General features: G+C 47.5%; 1 protein-coding gene across 1 annotated transcript in view; it reads right to left on the bottom strand.

Moving 5' to 3' along the window:
- Positions 1-11475, bottom strand: part of MYG1 (MYG1 exonuclease) — a 56961-nt gene extending 45486 nt beyond the window's left edge. The window contains exons 1-3 of the mRNA XM_063952115.1: positions 11155-11475; positions 7557-7669; positions 6026-6185 (exon numbers count right to left, since the gene is read on the bottom strand). Of these exons, the coding sequence (XP_063808185.1) occupies positions 6026-6185; positions 7557-7669; positions 11155-11460 (579 nt within the window). The 5' untranslated portion in view covers positions 11461-11475. The remainder of the gene's footprint in view (positions 1-6025; positions 6186-7556; positions 7670-11154) is intronic.
- Positions 11476-13998: the final 2523 nt, after the last annotated feature.

The following is a 13998-nucleotide window of genomic DNA, read 5'->3' as shown; positions in this document are numbered from 1 at the left end:
CCACAGCGATCGCCTGAGGGTCCCTTGACCTGGCGCAATTCCACCTGTGGTCTTTCCCACCGGTTTACCAGTATTTGGAAGACTTCTGGATGAAGTCCCCATTCTCCCGGGTGGAGGTCGTGCCTGCTGAGGAAGTCTGCTTCCCAGTTGTCCACTCCCGGAATGAACACTGCTGTCAGTGCTAACACATGATTTTCCGCCCATCGGAGAATCCTTGTGGCTTCTGCCATTGCCCTCCTGCTTCTTGTGCCGTCCTGTCTGTTTACATGGGCGACCGCCGTGATGTTGTCTGATTGGATCAGTACCGGCTGGTTCTGAAGCAGGGGCCTTGCTTGGCTTAGGGCATTGTAAATGGCCCTTAGCTCCAGAATATTTATGTGAAGCGAAATCTCCTGATTTGACCACAGTCCTTGGAAATTTCTTCCCTGTGTGACTGCCCCCCAGCCCCGAAGGCTGGCATCCGTGGTCACCAGGACCCAGTCCTGTATTCCGAATCTGCGGCCCTCTAGTAGATGAGCCCTCTGCAGCCACCACAGCAGCGACACCCTGGTCCTTGCCGACAGGGTTATCCGCTGTTGCATCTGGAGATGGGACCCGGACCATTTGTCCAACAGGTCCCACTGGAAAGTCCTTGCGTGGAACCTTCCGAATGGAATTGCTTCGTACGAAACTACCATTTTTCCCAGGACTCGTGTGCATTGATGTACCGACACCTGTCCCGGTTTTAGGAGGTCTCTGACTAGAGATGACAACTCCTCGGCTTTTTCCACTGGAAGAAACACTCTTTTCTGGTCTGTGTCCAGAATCATTCCCAGGAACAGAAGACGTGTCGTCGGGACCAGCTGTGACTTTGGAATATTGAGAATCCAGCCGTGCTGTTGTAGCACTTCCCGAGAAAGTGCTACCCCCACTACCAACTGTTCCTTGGACCTCGCCTTTATCAGGAGATCGTCCAAGTACGGGATAATTAAAACTCCCTTCTTGCGAAGGAGTATCATCATTTCGGCCATTACCTTGGTAAAGACCTTCGGTGCCGTGGATAACCCAAACGGCAGCGTCTGGAACTGATAGTGACAGTCCTGTACCACAAGCCTGAGGTACTCCTGGTGAGGGGGGTAAATGGGGACATGTAGGTACGCATCCTTGATGTCCAGGGCGACCATGTAATCCCCCTCGACCAGGCTCGCAATAACCGCCCTGAGCGATTCCATCTTGAACTTGAACCTTTTGATATAAGTGTTCAAGGATTTTAAATTTAAGATGGGCCTCACCGAACCGTCCGTTTCGGTACCACAAACATTGTGGAATAGTAACCCTTTCCTTGCTGAAGGAGGGGTACCTTGACAATCACTTGCTGTGAATACAGTTTCTGGATAGCCACCAACACTGCCTCCCTGACAGAGGGAGTTGCTGGTAAGGCAGATTTTAGAAAACGGCGGAAGGGGGGGGGGGGGGGGGGGGGGGGACGTCTCGAATTCCAGCCTGTACCCCTGAGATACTACTTGAAGGATCCAGGGATCCACCTGTGAGAGAGCCCACTGTGTGCTGAAATTTCTGAGACGGGCCCCCACCGTACCCGGGTCCGCCTGTGAAGCCCCAGCGTCATGCTGTGGACTTACCGGACGCGGGGGAGGACTTTTGCTCTTGGGAACTGGCTGTATGCTGCAGCTTTTTCCCTCTACCTTTGCCTCTCGGCAGAAAGGATGCGCCTCGAGCCCTCTTGTGTTTATGGGGCCGAAAGGACTGTACTTGATAATACGGTGCTTTCTTTTGCTGTGGGGTAGCCTGTGGCAAAATGTCGATTTCCCAGCCCGTAGCTGTGGAAACGAGGTCTGAAAGACCATCCCCAACAGTTCCACCCCTCAGCAAAATATTGTCCCTATCCAGGGTATCAATATTATCCGACAGGGAATCTGACCACGCAGCAGCAGCACTGCACATCCATGCTGATGCAATCGCTGGTCGCAATATAATGCCCGTGTGTGTATATATAGCTTTTAGGGTAGCTTCCTGCCTTCTATCAGCAGGATCCTTTAGGGCGGCCGTATCCGGAGACGGTAGTGCCACCGGTTTTGATAAACGTGTAAGCGCTTTATCTACCCTAGGGGATGTTTCCCAACGTGACCTATCCTCTGGCTGGAAAGGGTACGCTGCCAATAACCGTTTAGAAATTATCAATTTCTTATCGGGGGAAGTCCAGGCTTTCTCACACACCTCATTTAATTCCTCAGATGCAGGAAAAACTACTGGTAGTTTTTTCTCACCGAACATAATACCCTTTTTTTTTTTTTTTTTTTTTTGTGGTACCTGGGGTACTATCAGAAATGTGTAATACATTTTTCATTGCCTCAATCATGTAACGGGTGGACCTATTGGAGGGTACACTAGTCTCATCGTCGTCGACACTGGAGTCGGTATCAGTGTCGATATTTGTGTCTGTCATCTGAGGTAGCGGGCGTTTTAAAGCCCCTGATGACATTTGAGACGCTGGAACAGTCACAAGCTGAGTAGCCAGCTGTCCTATGTCGTCAAACCTTTTATGTAAGGAGCTGACACTGTCACGTAATTCCTTCCATAAGTCCATCCACACAGGTGTCGACCCCTCAGGGGGTGACAACACATTTACAGGCATTTGCTCTGCCTCCACATCATTTTCCTCATCATACATGTCGACACAGCGGTACCGACACACAGCACACACACAGGGAATGCTCTGACAGAGGACAGGACCCCACAAAGCCCTTTGGGGGGACAGAGGGAGAGTATGCCAGCACACACCAGAGCGCTATATACCACAGGGATATCACCTATAAAGAGTGTTTTCCCCATATAGCTGCATATATATATTATACTGCGCCTAAATTTGTGCCCCCCCTCTCTTTTTTACCCTTTCTGTAGTGCAGGACTGTAGGGGAGAGCCAGGGAGCGATCCTTCCAGCGAAGCTGTGAGGGAAAATGGCGCCAGTGTGCTGAGGGAGATGGCTCCGCCCCTTTTTCGGCGGGCTTTCTCCCGCTATTTTAATATTTCTGGCAGGGGTTAATATACACCTATATAGCCTCTGGGGCTATATATGGGGTCAGTTTGCCAGCCAAGGCGTTATTTATTGCTGCTCAGGGCGCCCCCCCCCCCCCAGCGCCCTGCACCCATCAGTGACCGAAGTGTGTGGTGTGCATGAGGAGCAATGGCGCACAGCTGCAGTGCTGTGCGCTACCTTGGAGAAGACAGAAGTCTTCAGCCGCCGATTTTCCGGACCTTCTTGCTTCTGGCTCTGTAAGGGGGACGGCGGCGCGGCTCCGGGAACGGACGACGAGGTCGTGTCCTGTGTGCGATCCCTCTGGAGCTAATGGTGTCCAGTAGCCTAAGAAGCCCAAGCTACCACCACTTAGGTAGGTTCGCTTCTTCTCCCCTTAGTCCCTCGGTGCAGTGAGCCTGTTGCCAGCAGGTCTCACTGTAAAATAAAAAACCTAAATTATACTTTCTTTCTAGGAGCTCAGGAGAGCCCCTAGTGTGCATCCAGCTCAGCCGGGCACAGAAATCTAACTGAGGCTTGGAGGAGGGTCATAGGGGGAGGAGCCAGTGCACACCAGATAGTCCTAAATCTTTCTTTAAATGTGCCCAGTCTCCTGCGGAGCCGTCTATTCCCCATGGTCCTTACGGAGTTCCCAGCATCCACTAGGACGTCAGAGAGAAATATATATATATATATATATATATATATATATATATATATATATATTATATTATATTATATTATATTATATATATATATATTTCCCCCAATAAGGCCCTTTGGAGAGACAGAGAGAGAGTATGCATGCACACACCCCAGCGCCAATAACCCTGGAAACAAAATTCCCAGATAAACAGCGCTTTTATATAATCATATAGATAAATCTATACACTCACTGTGCCTTACAAGTGCCCCCCCCCCTCTTTTTTGCCCTCTGTCACAGTGTTCAGCAGGGGAGAGTCCGGGGAGCCAGCTTCTGCAGTGTGCTGTGGAGAAGATGGCGCTGGTTAGTGCTGCGAGATCAAGCTCCACCCCCTCAGCGTCGGGCTTTGGTCCCGCTCAAATTTATTTATACTGGCGGGGGATTATAAAATATACTGCCTCCGCAGCCTATCTATTCATATGAGCCAGTCCTAGAGGTTTATTGCTGCCCAGGGCGCCCCCCCCCCCTGCGCCCTTCACCCATCAGTGCCTGCAGTGTGTGTAGTGTGTGGGAGCAATGGCGCTGCGCGTTACTGCTGCGCGTTACCTCATAGAAGATCTGAAGTCTTCTGCCGCCTTTGAAGTCTTCTTTCTTCTTATACTCACCCAGCTTCTATCTTCCGGCTCTGCGAGGAGGACGGCGGCGTGGCTCCGGGACGAACGGCGAGGGTGAGACCTGCGTTCCGACTCCCTCTGGAGCTAATTGTGTCCAGTAGCATAAGAAGCAGAGCCTATCATTTAAGTAGGTCTGCTTCTCTCCCCTCCGTCCCACGATGCAGGGAGCCTGTTGCCAGCAGTGCTCCCTGAAAATAAAAAACCTAACAAAATTCTTTTTCAGAGAAACTCAGGAGAGCTCCCCTGTAATGCACCCAGTCTCCTCTGGGCACAAGATCTAACTGAGGTCTGGAGGAGGGGCATAGAGGGAGGAGCCAGTGCACACCCATTCTAAAGTTCTTTGTAGTGCCCATGTCTCCTGCGGAGCCCGTCTATACCCCATGGTCCTTACGGAGTCCCCAGCATCCTCTAGGACGTAAGAGAAAAAGAAATTGAGGTGATACATTGTCACAGAGTTTCATATTTATGAGGATCTACTATGGTGCTACCTGTACCTCCCACAGCGAGGAAACACGGGTTCAGCATGTTTTGTTGACATTCACTATCTAGACACCATAATGTCGACAGGTACCAAAACTGCCCCCCCGATTTCCAGCCTAACCCTAAAATTTCTAATGTTGACATTAACCTTGTCGACCATTTGACAGATGACATTCCCATGCACTGTGTATGTAATTGGCTTCCGTGCTACTGCTAGACATGCACACATGGCTACATGCACTGTGTATGTTACTGGCCCCAGTGCTACTGCTAGATCTGCACACATGGCTACATGCACTGTGTATGTTACTGGTACCAGTGCTACTGCCAGACTGCACACATGGCTACATGCACTGTGTATGTTACTGGCCCCAGTGCTACTGCCAGACTGCACACATGGCTACATGCACTGTGTATGTTACTGGCCCCAGTGCTACTGCCAGACTGCACACATGGCTACATGCACTGTGTATGTTACTGGCCCCAGTGCTACTGCTAGACTGCACACATGGCTACATGCACTGTGTGTTACTGGCCCCAGTGCTACTGCTAGACCTGCACACATGGCTACATGCACTGTGTATGTTACTGGTCCCAGTGCTACTGCTAGACATGCACACATGGCTACATGCACTGTGTATGTTACTGGTCCCAGTGCTACTGCTAGACATGCACACATGGCTACATGCACTGTGTATGTTACTGGCACCAGTACTACTGCCAGACTGCACACATGGCTACATGCACGGTGTATGTTACTGGGTCCAGTGCTACTGCTAGACCTGCACACATGGCTACATGCACTGTGTATGTTACTGGTACCAGTGCTACTGCTAGACCTGCACACATGGCTACATGCACTGTGTATGTTACTGGCCCCAGTGCTACTGCCAGACTGTACACATGGCTACATGCACTGTGTATGTTACTGGCACCAGTGCTACTGCTAGACTGCACACATGGCTACATGCACTGTGTATGTTACTGGCACGAGTTAAATGTTAGGAAGTTCTAGTCTCCATAATATCAGCATTAGCTCTATATTTTCTCCCCAAAATAGTTGAACATTTTTTTTTTAAACAAAGTTAACACATAAACTGGAGCCTCAGCTCCAATTATCATATACAGCCCAACGTGTGGAAAACACAGGGTTTCCTGTACAGTACAGCAAAGCTCTAACAACAGTCTATAAAGTGTAGGCAGTCTGACCCACTTGCCTTGTCGTATAACACCGGTATAATGGGGTCGTCCTCTTCAGTACCCAGAAGCGTGGATAAGATCTGCGTGCCGAAGTGAGCGTACACCAGCCCGGCGCTGCTCAGCTTAGTGACCCACGGCTTGTCAGGATATAAGCTGTTCATCGTTTCACAGAAAGTTCTGCAACATTGTGAGGAGCACAGAAGTCAAAGGCAAAGATGACAGCAACAAGGATATTATAGGAGCCACTCAGCCAGTCCATGGGCCTATGATTAACGTTTTAACATGTGAGATTAAGACCGAATGTGATATTTTACAAAGTAAGAGACAAGTTCTTTCAAGGCTTTTTTTCTTGGCGGTGGAGGGTGTGGGTGGGTTGGGGCTTCTTAAGGCAGAAATAAAGAGCTAATGAACATACTATCAAATGGCTCTGTTAGTTCAGCTTTGTATAAGAGCCATTCTGTCAGCCAACCATTGTGCTCCCCTTAATCCAGTGGTTCCCAAACTTGGCCCTCAAAGCACCCTAAAACTGGACACACACTATACCACAGGTTCTCAAACTCGGTCCTCAGGACCCCACACAGTGCATGTTTTGCAGATAACCCAGCAGGTGCACAGGTGTATTAATTACTCACTGACACATTTTAAAAGGTCCACAGGTGGAGCTAATTATTTTTGTGATTCTGTGAGGAGACCTGCAAAACATGCACTGTGTGGGGTCCTGAGGACCGAGTTTGAGAACCTGTGCACTATAAAATTATCTGCCATATAATCTGGCAGATCTGGCTGGTTGGAATGAAAATCTGGTAATGGATGCGAGCAAATGACAATCGACCATTTGCTCCCAAACACTGGAAAATGGACAAAACCTGTCCGTGATTTAACTAATTTGTCTGAATGACAGTTTTTGTCTATTTTCCAGTATTTGCTCGCATCCATTACCAGGTTTTCATTCCAACCAGCCAGATCTGGCAGATGATCTGCCAATAATTGTATAGTGTATGCCCAGTTTTACAGTCCAGATTTTAAGGATAACTATGCTTGGGCGGAGGTGACTTAAGGGCCCTACACACTGGGCGATTTTGCCGACGAACGATATGATCGGTGAACGATTTTTTAAGAACGATTTGGAGCATACACACTGGACGATTTTAATGAACGATTTGAACGATCTGACATTGCCTACAAAGATATCTTCCAAATTGGCTTGCAGCGATAAATGTTGATAGACCTACGATGGACTGCGGGACGTGCATCTTTCATCGTTGATGCCTCCACCCTGAACAACATGAACGATTTATCGTTCTATAAAATCACCCAGTGTGTAGGACCAGTAAGTTAAATCAGATTGACTGAGGTACTATTTATCTGTGCTCAGCCATGGATAACCTTAAAGCCTGGACTGTTGGGGTGCCTTGAAGACAGAGTTTGGGAATCACTGCCTTAATTAATTTAACCATGGGAATGGAGCACATTCTGACGAGTTCACACCCAGAGTTCCCTTGGGTGATGAAATAGTTTGCATTGTACAACTTTTTGGACCTGGCTTACCTCTGATGGTGGTCATAACGGTTCCGACAGGGTTCATATTCTCCTCCCACATCAACCACAACATCACACTGGGCTAAAAGTTGAGGGTCCCGTGTCCTCACAATCTCTGCATCCTTATATAGAACAGACAAGAGCAATACAGTTACATAGGCTCGGGAGGGGTCACATGTCCATTGAGTTCAACATTTTAGCCTCAAAAACCACATCGGATTCAAAGGCTGGGGAGAAGAGTAGCCCAATTTTCAGAACCGGGGGGGGATTCTTCCTGTCTCCAAGCTGTGGAACTACTCACTAGATCAGGCTTTCCAAACCTCTGTCCTCAAGGCACAGTACAGATTTTAAGGATAACTATGGTTGGGCAGAGGTGACTTAACTAGTACCTCAGTCATTTTGATTTAGCCATCTGTGCTGAAGCCTGGATATCACTAAATCCTGCTTGAGGACTGAGGTTGGGAATGCCTGCACTAGATCAAATACACACTGTTATGTATTTGATAAGGGCAGTAGTCCTGTAGGTTCTGTTTTGCTTGGTGTCCAGTCTATCTAGTGTCTGCTAAAACTAGCTCCTGTGCAAGTGCTTGCCTCACTGTCACAGCTCTCATGTAAGTGCCCCATTCACAGCTGGAGGTTAGATCTAATTGTAAATCAGGCCCTGACCTTCGTCAAACCTTTATCCAAAGTACATGCATCTGGTATCCATAAACGAAGAACAAGTCAGTTACATTTCAGGGTATATTGTCATGGTTGATCCACCGCATCTAAGCCTTGGAATCTATCGCTTTCCGGGGTTTAGTGCATATGCTGTACAAGGCCAGACCTCTGGAAACGGCATTTTCTGAGGTTTGCCCACATATTTCACCGGTTTGGCACGTGTGACCGGTGGTCAGGAGACAATACCGATGGCGGGATCCCGGCTGTCGGATGGCCGGCGGGCGGAATGAAGCCCCTTGCGGACTCGGCGGCTCGCTGCGCTCACCACAGGTTATATTCCCACTCTATGGGTGTCGTGGACACCCACGAGTGGGAATAGTCCCTGTTGGTCAGGGATTTTCAGATGCCGGGATCCCGGCGTCGGTACTGTGATCGGCAGTCACATAAACATAACCAATGTCACCTTCCCACATCTCACCCTAGATGTTACAATCGTAAAAACAACATTAAGGTGCACAAAGCCTTTATCCATTCAATTCAAGAGGATTTATTGGACAAGGCCATTTTGTCTGCTGCTCATGATATTAAGGGGGTATTTATCAAAGCTTGGAGAGAGAAAAAATTGTGAGAGATAAAGTACTAGATAATCAGCTTCTACCTTACATGTTAAAGGCTATGTTTGAAAATGACAGGAGTTGGTTGGATGGTACTTTATCTCTCACAATTTTCTCTCTCCATGCTTTAATTAATACCCAAAACACTAAAGACAAAATAAAACTGAAGCACTGCTCGTCAAATAGGAATAGTTAACTACATTTATACCCTTTTCACATCGCCAATGCCGGATCCCACCCAGGAATTGGAAACGGGTCCTTCCCGGGTGGGATCCGGCATTGGACGCTACTGCTGGCTTCCCTGACCCGGCAATATGCCGGGCGGGTTGCCATAGCAGCGGGGGCGGAGCTGGGAGATAAGATCATCTCCGTGCCGCCTCTCCCTGTTGTTGTGAATGGGTACCGGGTCGCATCGACCCGGGAGCCCGTTTACGCTGCCATTGACCTGGTATTCAACCTGGGAATAACACTGCTTTATTCCCGGGTTGAATTGCCGGGTCAGGCTTTGGTTCGGCGATGGCGCTTTCACACCACACACTGACCCGTGTCGACCCGGAAATTATTTTTTAGCACACTCCCTGAAAACGCTGAGTTGCCGCCCAGAAACACCCACTTCCTGTCAAACAACGAACACTCGAGCGACTGAAAAGCGTTGCTCGAGCTTGTGTAAAACTACATGCGCGCTGCGTACCATGCGCATAAATGCCGTTTTTTTCACCTAATCGCTGCGCAAATCGGCGAGCGACCAACTCGGAATGACCCCCAATGATAGATGGATGGATGGCTGGAGTTATCCACCAATCATAGTGCTTACAGCCATTCACTATATGGATGCATGTGAAGAGACAGCAAGGGACTGCAGGATGGGTAATTTGATATATTTAATTTATTCCTGTGAATGGATGGATAGAGGCCCCAGTACAATGCTTTGCTCAGTGACTACAAAGCTGTTAAGATTGTCATGCTCAAAGTGCACTTAACATAGAAAGAGTTTGGATGTCACCAATGGCTGAATGGGATAAAAGACAGCAGTGAATTTCCAGCATACATCTTATGGGTAGATATGGGGCTCCAGACTACGGTCAACAAGGTTTCCATTTTTGACAGTGACTTTATTTTGTTTATTACAAAAGAGACTGAACTCGAACAATACACTGTCAGTCTGACTGCTGTCACCTATTCTGCCTGATGGTATATAATCAGGGACGTGTAGCGAGGTAAATGGCTGAGGAGGTGCGGACTAGTACCAGAGCCAGATTTACACACTATATGAGCCCAATGGTGCATGTGGGCATTATACACAGGTGCAGCAATATATACACGTGGGCATTATACAGTTGTACCAGTACATAACTGCTGGAAATTTGGTGAGTTTTGATTAAAGATGTCAGGACAAAATAGGCAGGTGAGGAACTGCCTCACCTGCCAAAGACATTTCACTCCAGAGTTTTGACTATAATAATTATTTGAATAATACAAAGAAGATATTTATTATATATTCTATTTTTCATATAATTTATATAGTATAAGATCTGGTTTAAGTGTTAGTAGGACAGGAAAGGCCTCACCTCACGCCACTGCACATAATAGACCACTAACTCAAACCTACAAAATGCACTACAGTATATGGACATATATTGCACTGTTACTTATATAGTTGTGATACTTATTGGTTATTTATCAGAACTGGGAGAGAAATAAAATTGTGAGATAAAGTACCAGCCAATCAGCTTCTGCCTTACAATTTCCAGGCTGTGTTTGAAAAATGGCAGTCAGGGGCTGGTTAGTAGTATTTTTCCCTCACAATTGTATCATTTATTTATTTATAATAAACAATTTTACCCCCCTCCAAGCTTTAATAAATAAACCCCTTAATACGTTTTTCAACTATGGAAGTAAAAGTTCTCAATACTTGACCAAATATTCCACGCACAGGCAATGCACTGTTATCAGAATACCGTGTGCTAAAGGGGGTTACTCCTATCACATTTGTCTAGAATACCTCCAGCTGTGATGAGCCCCAATGTCAGGGTTTCCCAGCCCCATTCCTCAGGGACCCCTAATAGTGCATGTGTTACAGATCTCCCCAGTGGAATAATTACACCACCTGTGGCTCTATTAACAGGAGTCAGCCATTAATACATAAACCTGTGCACCCAATAGGAGTTCTGGAAAACATGCCCTGCTAAGAGTCTCTGATGACTGGAGCTGGGACACACTGCCCTCTACATAACAGCAGCGGCAGCCATGTGCGGTGAATGGTACGTGTATGGAATGAGCTCCCCAGCCAACATGTGTGCCCGGCCGGCCCTGGGATCTCACGTGTCCCGCACCCTGTAGGGCTCCAGCGTCCGCAGCAGGTAACACGCCAGCGCCTCGTCGCAGTGAAAGGTCCCGTCGTGGGTGCCGATTTTCAGCGCCATGAGTCGTTCGTCCCGCCGGGGCCGCTTTGGATCTTCAGGCATCAAGAGTGATGAGAAGCCGCGGGCGGAGAGGCGGCGGTGGTGGAGGAGCAGCAGGGACAGCGAGCGGAACTGCGGGAACCGCCACACCATGTGGAACCATATAGACAGGGGCGGTGGGGGGAGCCGGAGCGCTGACACGTAGGATCCTGTACTTCCGGAGCCGGCGACGGCCATTGTTATGGAGTCTGTCGCCGGCTAGTAGCGATAGATACCGAGAGGCTGATGTCACTACATGCACTGCGTTGTGTCCATGGAGTTGCTGGCTGACATGAATGATGTAACAGCAGGGCTCTGCTAGCCTCCGGTTAGGTGACACTGCAGCAGTTGCTGGCCAGCCAGGAATGACAGTGATTGTGCTGCTGCCACAGAGACAGGGCGGCTGGCCGCAACTCTGCTTTCATAACTGAAGCGAAGTAATTGTGGGCAGTTACACATAGATAGGAGACAACACTTGGCTCGTCCTCAGGCTCTCGGTTGTCCTACACATCATCATGCTGTGACAACCAGGCGCTTTTAGGGGTCTATTTATGAAGCAGTGAAAAGAGTGGAGACGTGAGCCTGTGGAGAAGTTGCCCATGGCAACCAATCACCTACTCCGTACAATTGTACAGTATGCAAATTATAAATGTTACTTCAATGCTGACTGGTTGCCATGGGCAACTTCTCCTCCACTGGCTCACTTCTCCACACTTTTCACTGCTTCATGAATAGACCCCTTTGTGCAGCATGAGCTGGAGTGTTTCGGTAACACTGCCGCTGATCACAGTAAACAACTTACCTGCCCAGTAATCATAACATACCTCACCGCTGCCCATGAAACACAATACATACACCCCACAACCCTACACTTACCCATCAGTGTTGCCAAAACAGACTGTGAATTATGCCTACCTGCAAGCAGGCCAGATCCCTGGCTAAAATTACCAAACACTTAGCTGTAGCCAAAGACAATGGTAATTCTACAAGTGAACATACACAATACGAAGGATGTAAAATGTAACAGGAGTGGAGGACAGGCGAGCTGTTTTATCACAGTAATAGATAACCGTGAAATTTGGAGGAGTTTTCTGCGCATAACTGATGCAAAATTTCCAACACTAAACTTTGTAATAAACACCATTGCAGCCATGGTCACTTTCTAATAGCTTGCCTGTATATTATCACCCTGACTCCTGTTACCAAAACCGCAGTGTAGTCGAGAAAACCTGGATCACCTACTAAAAGATGTTCTGCTTCCGAAAAGTTCACTACTCGCACTGAAGTGCAAAAAGGAGTCCGTGTGCTAGAATTGGCTCTGCAAATATGGCTTATGTTTATAAGTAAATTTTGAACTAGAGGAGGAGCAGACAAATGACTGAACTTGCTTTTACATTGTTAATTACACTTCTGTGTGACAGTTACCCAAACTTAACTGGCTCCTCTGCTGGAGCAAAGATCTGAAAATCGATGAGCTTAATGCCTTATGGAATCAGAAACCCACGCTCTAAGTCAGAGGTTCCCAAACACGGTCCTCAAGGCACCCCAATGGTCCAGGTTTTAAGTATATCCATGGCTCAGCACAGATGGTTAAATCAAATTTACTGAGGTACTAATGAAGTCACCTGTAGCCAAGCAAAAATTTACTGAATACCTGGACTGTTAGGGTGCCTTGTGGACCACATTTGAGAACCTCTGGTCTAAGCAGACTACAGGTAACTGAGCATGGTACAAGGTGCAATATAACCTATTGAAATCAAACCGTAATATTCTTACGTTTACCTACTTGTTGCTGAGAGCAAGTTCTGTTTGGTAGCTATGTGTAATATTAAATCACTAACACATGCCACAAATTCATTGATCAAACATTTTGTCAGACAATACACCATAGGTGGGCCCAAATAAGTATATGGGGCTTAGCAGTTCATGTTGTGACCCACAGTGCAGAGGTGTGTGTGCTGTCATCTGCTAACAGTCAACATTGTGGCAAAGGATGGCAAGATGAGCACTTTGAACACAAGTACTTTGCTAGTAAGAAGACCACTGATGTCTATGTCAGTGTAACACTCCTATAGCGACTGGTAAAGAGTGGTGCAGCTACGCTGACATGGGAGTAAAGCTAAATCTGACACTTTCTGAGCGTAAACGCTATGTGAGGTAGAAAGCGTTTTTTCACTTTCTGAAGTCTGTTTCCTGCATGTCTAGGCTTACCATTCTTTCCCTTTAAAACGGGACACTCATGAATTACACAGGTTCTGTGGCTGGCTGGCTGACTTCTAGCCTGCATTTTACCTGGTTCTAATCAGCTAGAGAACCTGTGTAATTCAGGAGTGCCCCAGTTTAAAGGGATAGTATGGTTAGCCTATGCAGGTCTCATCTCATGTGGCCCCTGCAGGATTGCAGAAGCCTCCCACACGGTTGTATGATCCGTAGCCTACGTCAATGCAGACTCGGTAGGGCAGGGTCATCTTACTAGTGTGTTGTAAATAAACCTTGGTTGCTCTATATACAGATTAGATAAAGGCATACATCAATGTACTTTTATACTCATGGCTTGGAAACAGCAAGTAGAAGTTTTCTTAAAATTTGGCCCCACAGAGCATATATATTTAGATCTGTTTAATATATTCAGCCAAACGATTTATGGCATTTTGCTAGATTCACTTTTTACCCTGAAATCTAAAAAACAACCTGTGGCAGAGCAACTGGCAGGTGTAAAGTTTCTAAGGGGGGAAT

Source organism: Pseudophryne corroboree, chromosome 2 (genome assembly GCF_028390025.1).
Source record: "Pseudophryne corroboree isolate aPseCor3 chromosome 2, aPseCor3.hap2, whole genome shotgun sequence".
Classification (NCBI taxonomy): Eukaryota; Metazoa; Chordata; class Amphibia; order Anura; family Myobatrachidae; genus Pseudophryne; species Pseudophryne corroboree.
Note: the sequence above shows the minus strand (reverse complement) of the source record. Positions and strands in the feature narration are given on the sequence as shown.